Source organism: Ascidia mentula, chromosome 2, assembly GCF_947561715.1.
Source record: "Ascidia mentula chromosome 2, kaAscMent1.1, whole genome shotgun sequence".
NCBI lineage: Eukaryota > Metazoa > Chordata > Ascidiacea > Phlebobranchia > Ascidiidae > Ascidia > Ascidia mentula.
In genome coordinates this window covers 12,980,457-12,999,696 of record NC_138567.1, presented here as the reverse complement: position 1 = coordinate 12,999,696, position 19,240 = coordinate 12,980,457, and the positions used below count along the sequence as shown (strand labels likewise).

At 37.4% G+C, this 19,240-nt stretch overlaps 2 protein-coding genes and 1 pseudogene across 2 annotated transcripts; 2 read left to right on the top strand and 1 right to left on the bottom strand.

Moving 5' to 3' along the window:
• The first annotated feature begins 954 nt into the window (after positions 1-954).
• Positions 955-4,221, top strand: LOC145890170 (cytochrome P450 2U1-like; annotated as a pseudogene).
• A 3,756-nt stretch (positions 4,222-7,977) lies between these two features.
• On the top strand, positions 7,978-10,156 carry LOC145890167 (cytochrome P450 2B19-like). Its single transcript, XM_082981200.1, has 7 exons — positions 7,978-8,141; positions 8,537-8,704; positions 8,887-9,020; positions 9,327-9,431; positions 9,512-9,550; positions 9,766-9,963; positions 10,017-10,156. Exons 1-7 carry the CDS (start codon positions 7,978-7,980, stop codon positions 10,154-10,156), a joined length of 948 nt encoding a protein of 315 aa, XP_082837326.1.
• A 2,028-nt stretch (positions 10,157-12,184) lies between these two features.
• Positions 12,185-17,752, bottom strand: LOC145890166 (cytochrome P450 2C20-like). The gene is made up of 14 exons (XM_082981199.1): positions 17,665-17,752; positions 17,511-17,608; positions 17,357-17,438; positions 17,057-17,291; positions 16,585-16,749; positions 16,252-16,385; positions 15,919-16,023; positions 15,726-15,857; positions 15,407-15,604; positions 15,183-15,344; positions 13,228-13,439; positions 12,625-12,818; positions 12,326-12,404; positions 12,185-12,247 (listed from the first exon to the last, which is right to left on the bottom strand). Exons 1-14 carry the CDS (start codon positions 17,750-17,752, stop codon positions 12,185-12,187), a joined length of 1,947 nt encoding a protein of 648 aa, XP_082837325.1.
• Between the last annotated feature and the right edge of the window lie 1,488 nt (positions 17,753-19,240).

Sequence of the window (19,240 nt, the reverse complement as noted above, 5' to 3'; positions counted from 1 at the left end):
CAGTTTTCATGAATGTGTTTGGGCATTCATTTCAATACAGTGTACGTTTGTTTCATTGCTATTAAACACTGTATACAGTTAGTTTTCGCATGACACATGCGCACAAATATGCATATTGTTTTGATAAACAGTATAAGTTACCAAGTTGTATGGGTCCCTGCTTCAAACAAGTCCATGACCATGTAACGCACAAGCTTGTGACTAAAAATGTGTAAATCAGTGTTATGAAGACAAATAAAAGCTGGAGCTTGAAGCCGCGTCCAACTTGTTTACATCACGGACAAAGTCATATACTCAGGTAAAAACAGTCTGACGCATTTAAACGTTGACGCATCCATAAAAGTTTCGAAATTGTTTTGTCTCCATGAGACAAGCCGTACCATGGGCATAGCTTAGCTTCTCAGAAAAGTGCCCTAATGTAAATTTGCGCAATTTCAACATACTCAGCAAGGTTAAGATTACAACCTGTTTTGCTCGGAATGAAATGTTTTCTGGCGCTATATTTATTTATGGAAGTGTTTTATGTACATCTCTGAAGTCAGTGTCAAAGTTAATTAGTTGTTAAATACCAGAAAACACAAAGTTTCTGATAAATCGTGCGCGTTATCCAAACAGACCAACATTCTCGATGACGAGAAATCTGTTTCTGAATTTCGCGAAAAATTAACGACTTTTACCTTCGAACTGAGCATGTGACTGAGCGTACCAAGTGCTCAAACGAGCTATAAAGGCATGGACCTGACGGGGCACAGCCCGACAGACAAGATAACAGCGACCATTAACCACTGTATTTAATATTAAGGTTTGGTCCATCGCAAGCATTTATCGGTTTTCACAGAAAGAAAGTTATTTTCTAATATATGTTTCCCATCAGGTTGGGAAACTATGTAAATAATAAGTGCAATATCCGCCGCATTCATTGCTTTGTTTGTGGTGTATGAAGCTTTGATAAGCATGTGGAGACCAAAAAACTTTCCACCAGGGCCACTGGGTTTGCCGTTCATAGGAAGTTTCCATTATTTGTTTCCCAACATTCAAGGCAGTAAGTTGATGTGATAACTTCGTGTTGTAGAAATTAAACTATAAATCGTAACTTATGTGCTGATATTTACAGATATTAGTAGATTTTCCAAAACGTATGGAAGAATCTTCAGCCTCAAGTTGAAGAATAGGAACATTGTTTGTATCGTAGACTACGAATTAATTAAAGAGGTTTGGAAAAATACATTTATTTTTGCTTGATCAGATATTAAGACGCTGCGCGTTAAAGTAAAACTGTTTTTAACTCAGGTAGGCTACAATGCCTGGGCTGCAGAGCTTGTAAACCTGATGATATGTTTATTTAACACAGGTAATGGTGGACAATCCCAAACCCTTTTCCGACAGGTTTGGGCATCTGACCCCAAAATTGCTGCGTGGGCCTACTTTAGAAGGTGAGGAACAGATTTAAATACTGCCTTTTAAAAGTTATTATGGTTGGTAATTCATTGCCAAAAATTGTAGGCATTGTATGCGCCCACAGTGGACCGAGGTGGGCGACTAATCGGAAGCTATTCCTTACCTCCCTTCGGAACATGGGTCATCGCGGTAAGAGTCCTGGCAAAATCATAAGAGATGAACTTCAATATTTTGTTGACGAAATGGAAAAACAGAAGAAATCAGATCAAACGATTGATCCATCGGATGTTCTTGATTGCGCGACTCTTAATGTCATAGCTTGTCTGGTGTTTGGAAACAGGTTTGATGTTATCTGCATTGATATTAGTTACTATGAATAATTTTTTGGTTTAAAAATATCATGTCTTTCGTAAAATATCATGGTGAGAACATTTTATGTATTATAAGCAATTCTCCCTGCTTAGAGTGATAGACAATTACATTGTAGTATCTACCATACTACCTAAGAAGGGTAAAATGATATATAATACGGTCTGCTGTTTTGTGCATATGTTTGTCATGAACTGCAGTGACAAAAGACAAACATCACACATGGCGGCATTACGGAGTAAACGTAACATACCTCAGCAGAATTTTGTTTCTAATGGAAAGAGGGCCAATTCACATTTAAATTTAATTTTATATCAAACAAATTGGTCACATTGTTTTACTAAACAGCAAAACTTGTCAAACATATTACAACTCAGTATAGGGTACCCTGCAGATCGATGTTGACCGAAAGGTACCACAAAGTGGAGACTAGTGTGCCTGCTAGTGTAAAAGCTAGCACAGTGCCACTCAACAGCTACACTAATGAGACCTTACAGGTCGAAACAGTGCGTGTACACACCCTGTCAGCAGCTTTGCAATAAATGGCTTTTTTGCAATAATATGGCTTTTTGCACATAAATTACAACCTGTTATGCCACAGCATTTGCCGTTGTTATAACAACGCCAACAAGCTCTACCCATACGTTGAAAACGACGCAATTGGTGAAATAAAATGCGATATGTAAGAAAGTTTAATATTGACATTTTACTGGTGTAAGTTACAGTTTGCCCTTTTCAAAACCACCGAGGTGTCTCTTACTGAAGGCATTGTTCGATGTCACAACAAAATGATTTTTATATGATTAGATATTCGTATGGGAATAAAAGGTTTGAAAAGCCGCTCCACCTAAACACGAAGTTGCTCTATTTGAGCTTAAAAACAGAATCCCTGTCGTTTCTTCTGGTATCCTTAGTCCCGTACTTGCACAAGCTGTGGTTGCCCGACGCAAAACGACAACTTATTAAATGTAACGAGTAAGTGCAGAAAGTTTTCTGCAATTGTGTGTAACTTTCTACGTCTTTCAAAGGATATAAATTTTACATTATTTTATCAAGTTGATGATGGTTCAAGTTATTTTACGTTCGTAATTGATATTATACAATGTATAGTAAAAAAGTTTTTAGTTTTTGAAACGCTTTTTTTACATCGAATGACAATTAGTTTCACATTTCTTTGTAGAGAAATCGAAAACTTCGTTGCGACGGAAATTGAATATCACAAAAAACACTTGATCGTAACGAGCCCAGGGATGTTATCGATTATTATTTAATGGAGAAAGAGAAAAAAAGTTTATTGACAGATACTGGTTTGTATATAATGAGACACACGTCCACGTTTTCGAAGTATTTTTTCAGTTACAGTAATTGTAAAGGTTGCTAAGCTATTTATACACTGCAGCAATTGCTCAAATTATTTAATTAGTACCACGAGGCGTAATTATGTGTTAGACTCATTACATTAGTGTAGCAGGTCCTTATCCAACGCGGGTATTTAAAAAAAGTGTTCAAAAAAATACATACATCTTAAAATTTGGTTTACAGTTGAACTTGAACATTTTGTTTAAATAGGTTTGCATTACGTGATGATGGACTTGTTTCAAGCAGGAACTGACACTGTCGCAACTCATTTAAAGTGGGCTGTGCTTTTTATGGCAAATAATCCGGAAATTCAGGGTGAGAGATTTACGTGGTTTTAACGAAAGCAATATATAGTTTTCTTTAATGATGTGCTTAGATAAAGTTCATGCTGAAATTGATTCTGTGTTGGATGGAGGTTTGCTTCCTAGCTATGAAGACAGATTGAAAATGCCGTATACAGAAGCTACAACACTGGAAACCTTAAGAATGGCAAACATAAATCCTGTAGGCAAGTACTGCATTGCCTTAGCAAGTTGCTGTAAACAATTCCAAAGCTATTTAACACTGTGGTACTAAACAACCGACTGCACAAAAACATTTTACATCAACAATTTGTTGCAAAACATATTTGCACTAATTTACCAAATGCACTAACGCGATGCATTTTTCGTAGGTATACCACATGCAACTGCAGAGAATGTGAAATTGGACGGTTACGATATACCGAAAGGGACTTGCGTTTTGCCTTTTTTTCCATCAATTCGCTTATCCGCGAATCATTGGAAAAATGCCAATAGATTTGATCCAGAAAACTTTCTTGATCCAAACGGCCAAGTCGGCACAAGACCGACGGCCATGTCATTTGGAGGAGGTAATTGTTTACTGGCCCAAATTTGTTTTGTTACAAGTAAACTTATTTTAGGTTTGCGAATATGCTTGGGGAAGGAAATTGCCAAACAGGAACTTTTTCTCTTTTTTGCGACGATGATGAAACATTACCAAATACTTCCCCCACCCGGTGTTTCAAAGTTGGACGATGAACACGTGACAAGAAGCCCAAGCCCTCTTCGGGTTGTTATGAAAAGTAGATTTTAATTAGACATCAAAGATGTGCATTTACGTGTACGTACCAAAAAATATTAAAAATCATCCATACAACTCTTAATTGGCTGATTTATCGAATAATTAAGCACATGTTCCATGTTACAATGACGATATGGAATTAACTGGAAAGATACATTTGATGCAACTTGGTACTTTATACTGGATGTCAAAAGAATATGCATATTTTTGCGTCATTCGAGAACTGGCTGTACAGTGTTCAATAGCAATGAAACACAAACGTACACTGTTTTTGAATGAATGCCAAAGCAGATTCATAAAAACCGAAAAAATAAAATCCTTAGCGTATTTCACGGGAGACAGATTCCTGTCTTTGTTTCATTGTTTGTGAACCAAGGTATCTGTGTAAAGTACACAAATACGGGAAGTCATTAGGGTCCGAAGTTGCGTTTTTCTTGTAAAACAGGCGCAGCAGAAATTTGGTAAACAACCTCCACCTTGCCGTGCAATCGGCCCACGTTGCCTATTGCAACATTTATGTCAAAACAGATGTCAGATTTAATGGTTAAAACAGGCGAAAAATTTAAATTCCCTTTCGCCAAGGTTTCAATTCGCAGGCACGACGTGTTGCTGCAGCGGTTGCATTTTCTACAATTTTCCTGCAACAAAAATACACCATTTTACACCAAATGGAGATCAGTTATCCACTAACTATATTACACCGATAACCACGATTTATAAACGTAGCAATATTGAAAAAAACTTGCGACAAGATGAACACAAGCACATGTGTAGACTGCATCGAATTTCGCACAAATTCGGGAGTTATGCAAGTTTTAAAAAGGGTAGTTTGGCTTGAATAGCTATTTTAGTAGGGGTAGTTACATTTTTGGATATAAGTACTCTAAAACAAGGAGTTATTGGACTAGAAAAGCGATAAATGTGTAGAGTATGAAATTTTCTATGATTTTTGTGTTTTAATTTTTAGTCTAGCGTTTGTTGAAATAAAGTTACAGCTACCTGAACTTAAGCAATCAACATTTTTTAATGATTTTTTAATATATGGCGGCGCTTATAAAGGGACAAACATACTTTCATTAGTTTGCACATCACTCCTTGATATACGATAAAAGTTAACGATCGTTTTGGTACAGAACAGCACAAGCCAGATTGTTCCCACCTGATGACATGCGTGAAAGAGATATGTAAAACTGGCGACAGTGTATAATTCTATGATAACGAAAGGACACTCTTGAATATTGACAACCTATGTGCATTGAATCTTATGTTCTTTTAGGGGCAAGAAAATTTAACTGAAGTGCAATGTTATATCTACACATTTCGCGATACAAAATCGTCAATCTGGCTACCCAAACTTGGATTGCGACCCAACAACTGCGGACCCCTGGCTGGTGCAACATAGACTTTGATAGGGCATTGTGACGTATCCATGAAGAACATCCTGAAGGCATAAAAATCTTACACTCTCCCGAAAATTAAAAATTCGCAGCCACGTTAAATTTTCGTACAGTATTTCGACGCGCGTTTCCATCAACCGCGAGTCAATGTAGTTTAGCGTCCATTGTAGCCAAGTCATCGTGGGACAGGCTATCGTTACGTCATCTGAACTTTTTTACGTTTCAAGTTAGTTGTAATAAGTATTTGGTGATTTTATCAAATCTTTTTTTGTTAATTTGCAATCTGACTTTTACTTTGTTGATTTTTGCTTGACTATTGACGAAAACACAGCAGTAAAAAGCTGTGGACCGAACTCCCAGTCTTTGTGCTTCCATTATAGTTGCTTCGATGTAAGGCATTTTTAATCTGTTTTCGTTGTTTTTCTGATCATAAATGCAAAACTTCGAAAAGGTTTCATTGTAACTAAATCCTTAACCGTGAAATATCGGATTATTTGGCATTGAAGTATTTGCCTTTAGGAACAGCCAGATACACGCAATCCTCGCGTAAATCCTTGTAATGACCTCTCAGGCATACAGAGTGCGCATAAAGCGGTCGTTACGGCGAACACACGTGGTAGTTACAACACAAACACAATATATGACGAAAAGTACAATCCATTTTATATATGTTGCTGAATTTCGGTCCCTGCTTCAAACAAGTCCATGACCATGTAACGTACAAGCTTGTGACTAAAAATGTGTAAATCAGCGTTATAAAGACAAATAAAAGCTTGAGCATGTAGCCGTGTCCAACTTGTTCACGGACAAAGTCATATACTCAGGTAAGAACAGTCTGACGCATTTAAACGTTGTCGCATCCATAGATTGGGCGGCAATTGCAATATGTACGTGCTCTAATAACTGCAAACCTAAAAATGATACCATTAAATTGTAATTGATTTAATGGTTTATTTTGTTCTTCGTGATAAAGTTCGTCGGTGACAGAAGGTTAGCCATCATAGAAAATGTTATCCCCGCTGGAGCAGCTCCCGATATTGTTATTACGCGTTGAGCAGAACTGTATATGAAAGTAAGCTTCCATGGTTTCACAAATCAACAGACACGTGCGTGTGATGGCGTAGAATGCTACAGTCAGCGTTGTAAGGATTTCACCATGACCTCTCCGTTACCTGCGCGAAGTTGGAGACGCAACCTTGAAAATAAATGGTTTTTAGTAAGGGCTAAACCCGCAACCACACAGTTTAGCGTTGCAAAATATTTAGAAGCCCAACAAAACCTTTTTAAAATGAGACCCTGAAAACTTTCCTGGCTACAAAATGTGTATAATGCGAGTTCAGCGTCGTTGGCATAGCTTTAGCTTCTCCGGAAAGTGCCCAGGTGTAGTTTGCGTGTATTTTCTACCTTATTAGCAAAGTTAAGATTACAACCTGTTTTGCTCGAAATAAAATGTTTCCTGGCGCTATTTTCATTTATAGAAGTGCTTTGGGTACATTTCTGAAGTCATTGTCAAAGTTAATTAGTTGTTAAATACCAGAAAACACAAGGTTTCCGATAAATGGTGCGCGTTGTCCCAACAGGCCAGCATTTTCGACGCCGTGCAGTAAATGAATGATTCAGAGAATTCCGTCTGTGAATTTAACGAAAGTCAACGACCTCTGAACGACAAGAGCTCAGAATGTATTTTTTCTAATTACACTAACCCGCAGCTGCAATGATAATCCGCACTGGGAGGGAAATAAAAAATGTATTTTTTGAGCATCAATTTCTTGCATATTGTAACTAGACATATATACCCTACCAAAAATGAGGATTTTTATGGTTATGTGTCAAAGCAGATTTTTGATAAAACTAAAATTTTGTTAAAAGCTTTAAAAAGGTGAAAATAAAACTGCAAATATCAAACAAACGACCCACATCCTTCCTCGAATTCCGTGCTATACACTTATACCTAATAGGTCGAAACGGGGTGCACACGAAAAGGTTGTATGTTTTACAAAGGCGCTAGGTTTTAGCATTCGTGAAATCGCAAAATACAAAATAAAGATATGATGAATATAAATGCACAATTATCACTTTTTTCAATATTATTAAACAACACAAAATCAGGACTAAAAAGGTTCAAAAACAAGAATATCACTCGGCAGGTAATGGTGGACAACCCTAAACCCTTTTTAAACAGAATTAGACATCTTACGCAGAAGTTGCTACGTGGACCTAATTTGGAAGGTTAGGATAATGGTTTGCAAGGTACTTAATGAGATAATCCTCACCACTAAATCTTTATCACAAAAATGTAGGCATAGCATTAGCCCCATACGAACCAAAATGGGCGGCATATCGAAAACTGTTTCTGACCGCAGTTCGAAAAATGGGTCATCGCGGTAGAAGTTCCAATAAAGTCATAAAAGATGAACTGCAGTATTTTGTTGATGAGATTGAAAAACAGAAAAAAACAAATCAGACAATTGATCCTTCGACAGTTTTTGGATACGCTGTTCTTAACGTTCTGGCCAACCTGTTGTTTGGAAACAGGTCTGAGTTTTCTGACTATGGTTATGATAATGTTTGATTTTGTTGCGCACGTATTTATAGAAGTATTGTTGGTTGATCCTTTTTTGTGAACAAACGTATTGATGCAAATAATCAGGTAGTGCAATAAATGAAGGGGCTTTTTCCGGATTACGTTGACATTAAAACAAAAAATGGCAAAAATAATCGATAATGGGTAAATAAACTTACGACTAAATAAAATTCAATAATCATGAGTTTGTTGTGCGTACGCCAATGTTGATAATTTCGGTGCTCCCGACATTAATTTTATGACCAAAAGTTTTTAGGAGAGAAACGAGTACATTATAATTTTGGGAATTTTAACTCTTCCGTAAAATTTTTTCCTTTTTTTTTGCTTTAACAAATATAATGATTAGATTTTCTTACGGAGATGAAAAGTTCAAAAAGTTGATGTACCTTAACGACCAGTTTTTGGAATTGTTCTACAAATCAGAAACATTGTCATATCTTGTGGTGTCTTCCATCCCATACATGCACAAGCTGTGGCTGCCCGACGCCAAACGACAAGTTATTAAATGCAACGAGTAAGTATGTCACAGTTTACAATACAAAGACAAACCCCGTTCCACTCACATCTAACGCTGCAAAAAACGCGTCTTTTTTAATGATGTTGATTACTTTTTATTTAATTGTATAAGAACAAAAATGTTCTGTGGAATAAATTATAAATTGCAGTCACGTAACCTTTAAAATCATTTCTATGCAGAGAAATAAAAGACTTCGTTGCCTCGGAAATTGAATATCACAAAAACACACTTGATCGCAATGATCCCAGGGATGTTATCGATTATTATTTGATGGAAATGGAAAATCAGAGCAATGATCTCCTAACAGAAACAGGTGCGTACCAGCTCAATGCATGGGATTAGTTTTTTATTTCACAAGAGATTAGAATTGACTTACCTTCGGTTTTTAATGTTTTGGTGATAAATCTGTGGTTATTCGTACTGCGTTTATAGATAATGAAAAAAGCAATGCATAGTTTATTTGGTTTTAATTTTTTGCTTTAAAATCAGTACTCAAAACTGTCGGTTAGATATACAGTCTATGTACTTGGCCCAGCTGTGTTAGAAAGTTTACTATACGTGTTTCAAAAATGTTATTGAAGACAATTAACTAAGAGTATATTTGTTTACATCGCTACAGGTTTGCATTACATGATCATGGACTTGTTCCAAGCAGGAACTGAGTCTACTGCAACACATTTAAAGTGGAGTGTGATTTTTATGGCAAATAATCCGGAAATCCAAGGTAAGTAATCTTATGATAAGCATGTAAGTAATCTTGTTTTAACGTTTTAACATTTCTTCAGGTACACGGTTTATGTTTAGAAAAAGTTCATGTTGAAATTGACTCTGTGCTGGATCAAGGTGCGTTTCCTAGTAGCGAAGACAGATTGAAAATGCCTTATATGCAACTACGATGGAAACATTGAGAAATGCAAACCTAAATCCTCTAGGTATGTCCCAATTGACTAAAATTAAAGCATATACTGTCATATAAGTGTTACAATCACAGAACTCGAACAGAATCCGATTGGTTTGAAACAGGGACACATATACAAATATAATGAAATTTTTCATAGGTATACCACATGCAACTACAGAAGATGTGAAGTTGGGAGGTTACGATCTGCCAAAAGGGACTTTGGTTATGAGTTTTTTCTCATCAATTCGTGTTTCCGCGAAACACTGGAAAAATTTCGAAAAGTTTGATCCAGAAAACTTTCTTGATGCAGATGGGCAAGTCGGTACAAGACCTGCTGCCATGTCATTTGGAGGAGGTGAATTTTCAATTGCCTGATGTATGCTAAACAGACTTTGATACAAATTTTAGGTCTTCGAATATGCTTGGGGAAGGAAATCGCCAAACAGGAACTTTTTCTCTTTTTTGTGACGATGATGAAACATTACCAAATACTTCCCCCACCGGGTGTTTCAAAGTTGACCGATAACCGTTCGACTCGTCAACCATAACCTTTTCGCGTTGTGATGAAAAGCAGATTCTGAATTGAAACATTATCACAAAATTGGCGAAAATGTATGTGAAAGCTTCCTGTCTGATAATTGACTTTTAAATTTGTTCGGAGAAATACACCCGTGTTTATGATTTGAAATGGTATGTTTTGATAATCATAAAGACTTCAACATTTTTTGCAATCAACTTATTGGCAGTTTCTGCCTCAATACCATTTTCTGATGGTGTATTCTTCGACTTTGATTGTTACTGTAGTTCTGTTGCTTAAAAGAAAGTTTGTTCAAAAATTGTATCAAAGAAAATGGATAGCAGGTGTATAATTGTAAACAATTCAGTTTCCGGTAACTGAGAAAACCAATGAACACAAACATCGAGCAACAGTGAAATGACAATTATGCCGTTATAGGTGTGTGCACAAAGAGTTTGAAGTGCATTTGACACGAAAAAAAAACATGTTAATAATTAAACTAAGAGATGTGCATAACTTTAAAACATTTTTGGCGAAAAAAGTAGCTTGTTACGGCGACTGGTTTCTGAGATACAGCTGATCAAAGTCGCATTTTTACCGTTGCGAACGAAATCGTGCGAAAGCGAGACTATTGTTGCGTGACACAATAGAAGACGCTTTAGTCGTGCGAGTGCTGGCAGTAAGCCTTATGGGTGGGTATGGAAAACATTCTAAAACTGGTTTGGTACAGTTTTGCATTAAACAGGGCACAACAAATGAACAAGTGCAATAAACGGATTTTGGTGTTAATATGAGCTGCAGACAGATGGCCGCTGTTTCGATCAATTAAGTCTTATGCGTAGTATTAAAACAGTTACAGGGACAGGATGTTCTTGTTGTTAAAACATTTTTGACGGCTAACGTAATGCATTAACGTTTGAAAACACGACAGAGACAAACCAATTTAATTAAACTTTGAGGCTGGCAAAGACCGCTTAGAAAAACCGACCATATTAGCTGATTATGCAACACAGTTATTCTGTCATAGTACCACTTTTTGTCTGGCAGTAGCGTTGCCTACGAGTCGCGTCATACATGATGTGATTAATTCGCCACAATCAACCATCAATGTATTTTTCGCAATGTAGTTTGTAACTAGAAATGTTGGAATCATCAAATAAAGAACAACACAAAGGTCAGGTTAAAATAGTGACATCACACCCAAAATGACGTCATGTAATGTCACTGAGCAAAGAAACACACCATCCCCGTCTTATCGAAATACAGAGTTATGTCGTTTCTGCTATACCCTGTGGCCTGACCCCTATATTCACTTTAACTGACATATTTTTTGTTTATTGCCTGCGCCCCTTGTATCTGTGTTTTTTAAACCATTTTATTTTGTATGCTCGAGCAGTCGTGCTTGCGTGGCAGATGTGTAATGCGTTGATTGGTTGAAATGCTGGCGGGCGAATTAATCAGTAGCAAGCACGACAGTTCTCCTGCTGGGGCGCGGGGTGAGGACCAATTGTTTGTTGAACGCTGTGGTCTCATATATAGCGATTTTTGTTGGGGGCTAGATGGAGTGCAGCACTGTTGTGTGTAAGTCGTGAAACAAACATTGTTTTCAATTGCGCTTGAATCGTTTTTAGCCGTTTGTATGTGTTTGCGTCTGTTCTTTTTAATACGAGTAACCACCTTCGCCGCGCGGCTTCAGGTCTTTGCGGTGGACCATCAGTGCATGGTAACCTGGACGTTTATCAAATTTTGGTCGGCAACCCTGCTTAAAATCGCAGTTCAGATTGGGTAAACTGTTAGTTTAGAATAAGACCCTCAATAACTCGCCACCTGAACGTTAGGCATAATTTTAGGGTCGCCGCTCATAATATCTGTTCGTAAGCAGGGCGAAAATGCATTGCACAGACCGAAACATCTTTTATCAGCCCCCCTCCTATGTGACTTGCTCCAGGTGGTTGTTGTTGAACTTCTTTCTTCTTATTTAAGGACTCTTCAATTTGGTGTTGGTTCCATTCTTGTTCATCGTCATGATGAATACGGTCAGCGCCCACAAAGTTCGTGCTCATTTTGGAATAAACAGCAGAACATGCATTAGGCGTTGGTAACTATTGGTGATCAGGTCAATCTGTAGATGAATTACTCTTGTGGTTAAGCAGATAAAGGGATAACCGCATCCTTTCACTTGCCTTACGTTTACACGTACCTTATGTCCGATATAGTCGACTCTTAGTGAATGCAAAGGGAATCCCTTATTTACGATGTAACTGAAAGTTTCTCTTCGGCTGCAAATGTGATCATTTTTTAGCGCACTTAATTTAATTCAGGTTTTGCCGGTGCTAGGGTGTCCCTTACTCAATCCGTAAACGACAAATCACACTTTGTGTTATTTATTTGCGAATGGTTTTCCTCGGACATTAATGAAGTGGTTTGGGTCCTCCGTTTCCCCTATTGCATGATTAGTGACATTCCTAAACTTAATTTCTGTTATGGATGAAAACTTACCATATGTTCATGTGCGAGTGGCATTCAATATGCTCATTGGCTCCCATACAGGCGTTGCCGTCTATTTTGTTGTGCCGTGCCTTTTCATCAGCCAAGATAATTTCTTGTATGGTGCTCAGCGATTGTGAAGCACTGTAGCGAGGCCCCTGTACCGCGGCCCAAACCAACGTCCAGTGTATGTAGTGGTTGCGCTGCTTATGAGAAAAGAGATGTGTTGTTGCGTTAAAATAAAAATCGTCCTAATCAAGTTGGTCGACATGATGTATTTTTGTAGTTAACCTATGATATGTCATAATTATGGCATGCTTTAACTCCGTGTAGGTAAAATCAAGTGCTTTATTACCATACACCACACACAACACAGAAATTATATTCTATGGTATTATTGCAAACACTGCAAGGTAAATAATTAGGATTCAATAGCTGGGAAATGTGAAATATGATATTTGCAGCTAATAACAACGTCAATCGAGAAGTAAAATACTAATAATTGATTAGATTGATTGATTGCGGTGTCGATTCAACATCTACTTTTCAAAATAATGCAAAAAGGCTTTGGTTGTCGAGTTCCATGCTTTTCAGTTCACACCTGTTTCCAATAACCAGGCTAGCCAGAACATTAAGAGTCGCGTTATCGATAAGATCCGCAGGATCGATTGTCTCATCTGGTTTCTTCTGCTTTTCAATCTCGTCAAAGAAATATTGCAATTCTTCTTCCATGATTTTATCAGAACCTTTACTGCGATTCCGAACCGAGATGAGAAAGAGTTTTCGATGCGCCGCCCACTTTGGTCCGTACTGAGCTGCTTCAATACCTAAAAGTTTGCGGCAATAAATGAAATGACAATATTCAACCACATTTTTCGACCCATCCAAATCAGGTCCGCGCATCAGTAACTTTTGCGTAAGACGCCCAGGTCTGTAAGAGTATGGAGTTGGATTGCCTACCATTACCTATGTTGTATAAACAAACCGTGTTTTACGTTTAGGCACAGCGTTTCAAATAAAGCGAAATGCAATTCTGAAAACCTCCTTAATTTGTTCGTATCCCAAGATGCAAACAATGTTCCTATCCTGCAACTTGCTGCTAAAGATCTTCCATACGTTTTGGAAAGTCTTCTAATATCTGTGAACGTTCACATGCAGCAATTCAGTCCTTATTAATATAGAATCAAATGATAAAAACTTCCCACAAACGGCAATCCCACTAGTCCTGGTGGAAAGTTTCTTGGTTTTCGCATGCTTATCAAAGCTTTTTACACCACAAACACAATTTACTGCACCTGAAGAAGCGACATCAAGCTCGCGAAAGCTCGTGCTATAATAAAGTTATTTACCAGTCAGTCTCTTACAAAAGCAGTGCACCAGCAAGCATTATAAACAACCAAAGCGACAGTTATTGAACCTAGCATTTCTATTGTAGATAATAGCCTACGACGAAATTGAGTTATAAAAAACAGCAGAGCATATAATGCAGCACGTGATGGCAGCTTTTTGTTCGTAGCATTGCGTGTTTAACCCGAACTATTTCCGTGCAATGTCCACGTGACCTGTCACAGTTGGAATAGTCGTGTATTCCAAGCGAGAAACTTACTGCATTAAAAATTGTATATCCACTTGTTTGCTGAAACTTGAACAAGGTGATTTACGAGTTCATATTTCAATACGGCAAAATATTGGGCAAATGTCTGCGAGTTGTATTAATTTACCCATTGTAACGTGGTTCTTTGTTGTCTTTCAATATTGAATATTTTTCTTATGACGTAATATGCACGGGAGTGTAAATCAGAGGTTTTTATGTTTTATATGCACGCGTTAACTTTTCCTGACAACTATAAACGTTTTTTGTATCCAAAGGTAACAGTTCCGAATGTGATATTTTTTTCCACGCCGGGATTCGAACCCAAGATATAAAGACCGCGAATCTCGATCAGGATTCCTACTGGGTATGGGTCGTGTGAATCTAAATGTGTTAAAACGTCTACGCGGTGGCCCACATACAATTTTGTCTTGTGGCACACCAATTGTGGACAACTACAATAAGGCACAACGGCCAGCTTAGAAGTTGATTGTATTACTATACTATAAGAACCTGACGCATTTCCCTGGTACTGGCATTCAACGCGTTAACTTAAGCCATAAAGGCTGTCAATGCAAATCAACCTTGGAGTTTTGGACACCTCATATGCTATAGATTATGACTTGTACATATTTTGCAATTACTTCCAGTGGTTGCTGCTATGTACTACATGTGGTACTTAAATTATGACGAATATTGCAAACACTGTATAGTTTAATACAAAAAACGTCGTCGATTAATGAACCACAATGTAGAAAGATCAACATAAAATAGCAACACATTGTACACACGGTAAATAAATGGATTGAAAAAGTAAACTGGATAATGGCGGATATACTAACAACCGCGATTAGACAAAAGAACGCGTGAAACGTTTATTGCTACAAAACAATATAAGAAAATTTCAATCGATTTTTAATTTAAGTACAAACAAGCACACGTGAGAAATTTAGGGTCGCATGATTTATCTAAAATCTACTTTTCATAACAACGTGAAAAGGCTTTGGGTGTCGAGTCACGTGTTCATCGTCCAACTTTGAAACGCCGGGTGGGGGAAGTATTTGGTAATGTTTCATCATCGTCACAAAAAAGAGAAAAAGTTCCTGTTTGGCGAGGTCTTTTCCCACGCATATTCGAAGACCTGTAAATACAATTGTTTGTTATAAATCACCTTAACACAAACCAAGGCCAGTAAACAAGTACCTCCTCCATACGGCATACACGCAGGTCTTGTACCGACTTGACCGTTTGGATCAAGAAAGTTTTCGGGATCAAAGTTATCGGCATTTTTCCATTGTTTCGAGGAGGAACGAATTGAGGAGTAAAGGGTTATAACACAAGTTCCCTTTGGCAGATCGTAACCTCCCAACTTTACATCTTCTGTAGTTGCATGCGGGACACCTGTGATAAAAAAATAAGTTGATTACTAGAACAGATTATATATGGTGTATGCAAGTTTTAGACCATCAAGTAAGTTGTCTATATGGTTATACGGTATTGGATAAAACAATTCCAAACATACCTATAGGATTTATATCTCCCATTCTTTGTGATTCAAGTATGGCTGCTTGTGTGTAAGGCATTTTTAAACTATCTTCGCTGCAAGGAAACGCACTTTGATCCAACACAGAATCAATTTCAGCATGAACTTTTTCTGAACAAATGGATATGTTTGAGGCTACTTCTATAGGTGGGATTAAAACTAAATCCCTCACCCTGAACTTCCAGATTATTTGCCATATAAAGCACAGTCCACTTCAGAGTAGTTGATGTTGTCTCAGTTCCTGCTTGGAACAAGTCCATGACCATGTAATGCAAACCTGAAGCAAATGGTTGCAAATAAATATACTGCCATTATGTAACATTGATAGACTGAGGATTTTATTTGAATAAAAAACTTAGGAAGCCCGATCAGGCGAAATCGACATCAATGTTTATAATAAAGCAGCTGGCTTCAATCTGAGACTTTTTCAAATTAACTGTGTTAAAAACCTTCGAAATTAACAAAGCTAAAGTCAGTGATCTCTATGTAATGAGCTGGTACAAACCGATATCTGATAGAAGATTATTGCTTTGATTTTCCATCTCAATCAAGTAATAGTCTATAACATCCCTGGGTTCATTGCGATCGAGCGTCTTTTTGTGATAATCGATTTCCGACGCAACAAAGTCTTTGATTTCTCTGCATAGAAATGTAAAACCATTATAAATGTCAAAGTGTTTGCGCTTTGACGTAAACTGAACTGTAGGCTATTCTGTTTTTTTTGTAATACAAAATTTTATTTCGCAACTCAACTTGAGTAAAATATTGTCTAATCATCAAGTTAAAATGTTATGTGGTTTTGAGATGTTGCATAGCATTGCGGTATAAGCATACTTACTCGTTGCATTTAATAACTTGTCGTTTGGCGTCGGGCAACCACAGCTTGTGCAAGTATGGGATGGAGGCCACCACAAGATATGACAATGTTTCTTTTTTCACCAAATGGAAAAACTTGCTGTTAAGGTGAAGCAGCTTTTTAAACTTTTCATCCCCATAAGAAAATCTGATAAAAAAAATTTGAGACATGAATTAGTAGTTGTGGTATTTACGAAAAATACCTCAGTTAAAAACATGAGTGCAGTACGCACCTGGCTGGGCAATAGTAAGTCAACATGCATAGGCCTGCGAGCAAACCCATTACCGTATTTAAAAAAACTATTTGCTTTTAAAACCAGGCCCAATACAGTTGTTCGAAGCAACAAAATTAAGGAATTAGTTTCCTAATGCAAAGCATTGTTGCTTAAACGATAACGTGAATGAATTACAGAAATTGTTTAGTCTCAACAGAAAAAAGATATCTAAGGTCAAACCTGTTTCCGAAAACCAAGTTAGCCAGAACATTAAGCACAGCATAATCAAAAATATCCGAAGGATCAATTGTCTGATCTGGTTTCTTATCTTTTTCCATCTCGTCGACAAAATATCGCAGTTCATCTTTTACGATTTTATCGGTACTCTTGCCGCGAAGAGCCATTTTTCTAACTGCGGTTAGAAACAGTTTGCGATGTGCCGCCCACTTTGGTCCATATTGTGTGGTTGCAATACCTAAATCACGAAGGCAATGAAAATTCCAAATCTACTAATCTCTTTGTAATCACAGTTATCCTCACCTTCTAAATTAGTTCCTCGCAGCAACTTCGACGAAAGATTCCCAAGTCTGTTTGAAAAGGGTTTGGGGTTGTCCACCATTACCTGCGTTTGCAAAACAAAACGTTTTTTTACTTTTTCTACTAAATAATGTAAAATATATTGGTTTCTGCAAACCTCTTTAATTAGTTCGTATCCCAAGATGCAAACAATGTTCCTATCCTTTAACTTAAGGCTGAAGATGTTTCCATACGTTTTGGAAAGTCTTGTCATGTCTGTAAAAAAAATCGATTAAATCCCCGAATAATTTTAACGCAAAAATTCAACGTACTCTGACAAATACTTGGAAGCAAATAATGAAAACTTCCCACAAACGGCAATCCCACTGGACCTGGTGGAAAGTTTTTTGGTTTCCACATGCTTATCAAAGCATTGTACACCACACACACAACAATGAAAGCGGCAGATATTGTACTTATTATTTCCATCGTAGACAATTTGTAACTGAAGTCGATGGGCATATGACCAACTCCGATTTCCTGAGATGTTTAGTTTAAATACAGTTAAAATTTTGTTAATATGGTCAACTGTTATGCACAAAGCTTGTAATAAGCTCGTGTTTGAAAGCATAGCAATGAGGCCTTTAAGTGAAAAATTTTAGTTAGCATATATAAAACGAGCAATAGTCCTATGCAAACTACTTACAATAATAAAAGCTCAGGCAATTCCAAGATAGAATAAGTGGTTCGTCAATCGCTGTTCACACGTCTGTCGGGATGTACGACGCTATCCATACATTTATAAGCGCCAGTACAATTTTTCGAGAAGACCCGTTCCGGGAAAGAGGTGGCGTGATCCGTGCCTCGTTTCCAGTACGAAGGATGAGTAAATATTGTTGTGGTTTTACACCGCGATTCGAGGATATGTTTTTGCACCATTTGAACTAGAAAATGTGTCACTTTTGAACGGCGACATTTCATCGAAAGCTGCAAGTCATTCTGTGCCAGTCACATATGAAATTTGAAGTTTAAACAATGTCAAAAACCTTGACTTCAGATTTGACCTTGGAAAAATCTGTCACCATAATGGAAAGATATTTTCAACATGGGGTTGTATTTATTGGTTGACTATAACCCCTGCACGTCTTATAAGTTACATGATAAAATGTCCAACTTACTATCACACACAAACATTGAATACTACTCAATAAAATATCGTTTCTTGATTGAAATTCAAATTGTACGACTGTAAGGACTAGGTATGAAAGGAGGGGCAGAACGTTTCGCATAAACCGTCCTAAAAAGTCAATCAACTGCTTGTTGCGACAATCAACGCAGTCATGATTCTCCGAAGTCAAGCCTATTTATTCACAAATCGAGCTGGATGGGAAATGTTGACGAAGAAAATTGAACTTATGGCCCCATCTTGCAACTGATTGATGAGAACTGTGGCTTAAGATTTTTTATGGCGCAAAGTAGCCTACTGCTGTTTTGCCAGTGATTGTGAAGATTATTGGTGAAAGATTAACAGTTTCTTGAAAACGCTGGACTTGTGCGGTTAGATGGCGCTGTCCAGCCTAAATACACACTTACAGAAAGCCCAGTGTTTTCAAGGTTGCTGGACAATGCTTACTGTTCGTTCCCTTACCGGAAGGTTTCACGTTTGATGCTGGATTACGTAGTCTTTTATTAGTGTCATTTAACATTTAATAAGATTTGACATAAGCGATGAAGTTGCAATTGTTACTTTTTGCACGCAAGACTACTCGCAAATTTTTTCGGACACACAATTTTTTTTAACGCAAAAGAAGCTAGATTTTCATTCATATATAGCATAAAATTTGTGAACCCTTCTTAGTTGGACTGACTTAAAAAAGTCAATCTGGTGTACTACAATACTTTCAAGTA

Excerpts from the sequence above, each read along its gene's own strand:
- LOC145890167 (XM_082981200.1), top strand. The coding sequence starts at position 7,978 with ATGGGTCATCGCGGTAGAAGTTCCAATAAAGTCATAAAAGATGAACTG. Across the intron at positions 8,705-8,886 it reads CAAGTTATTAAATGCAACGA|AGAAATAAAAGACTTCGTTG; the intron begins GTAAGTATGTCA and ends ATTTCTATGCAG. Across the intron at positions 9,432-9,511 it reads AAATAATCCGGAAATCCAAG|AAAAAGTTCATGTTGAAATT; the intron begins GTAAGTAATCTT and ends GTTTATGTTTAG.
- LOC145890166 (XM_082981199.1), bottom strand. The coding sequence starts at position 17,752 with ATGTGGAAACCAAAAAACTTTCCACCAGGTCCAGTGGGATTGCCGTTT. Across the intron at positions 16,024-16,251 it reads TAATCTTCTATCAGATATCG|GTTTGCATTACATGGTCATG; the intron begins GTTTGTACCAGC and ends CATTTGCTTCAG. Across the intron at positions 12,405-12,624 it reads CACTCGCACATGAACATATG|CCGAAGAGAAACTTTCAGTT; the intron begins GTAAGTTTTCAT and ends TCACATTTGCAG.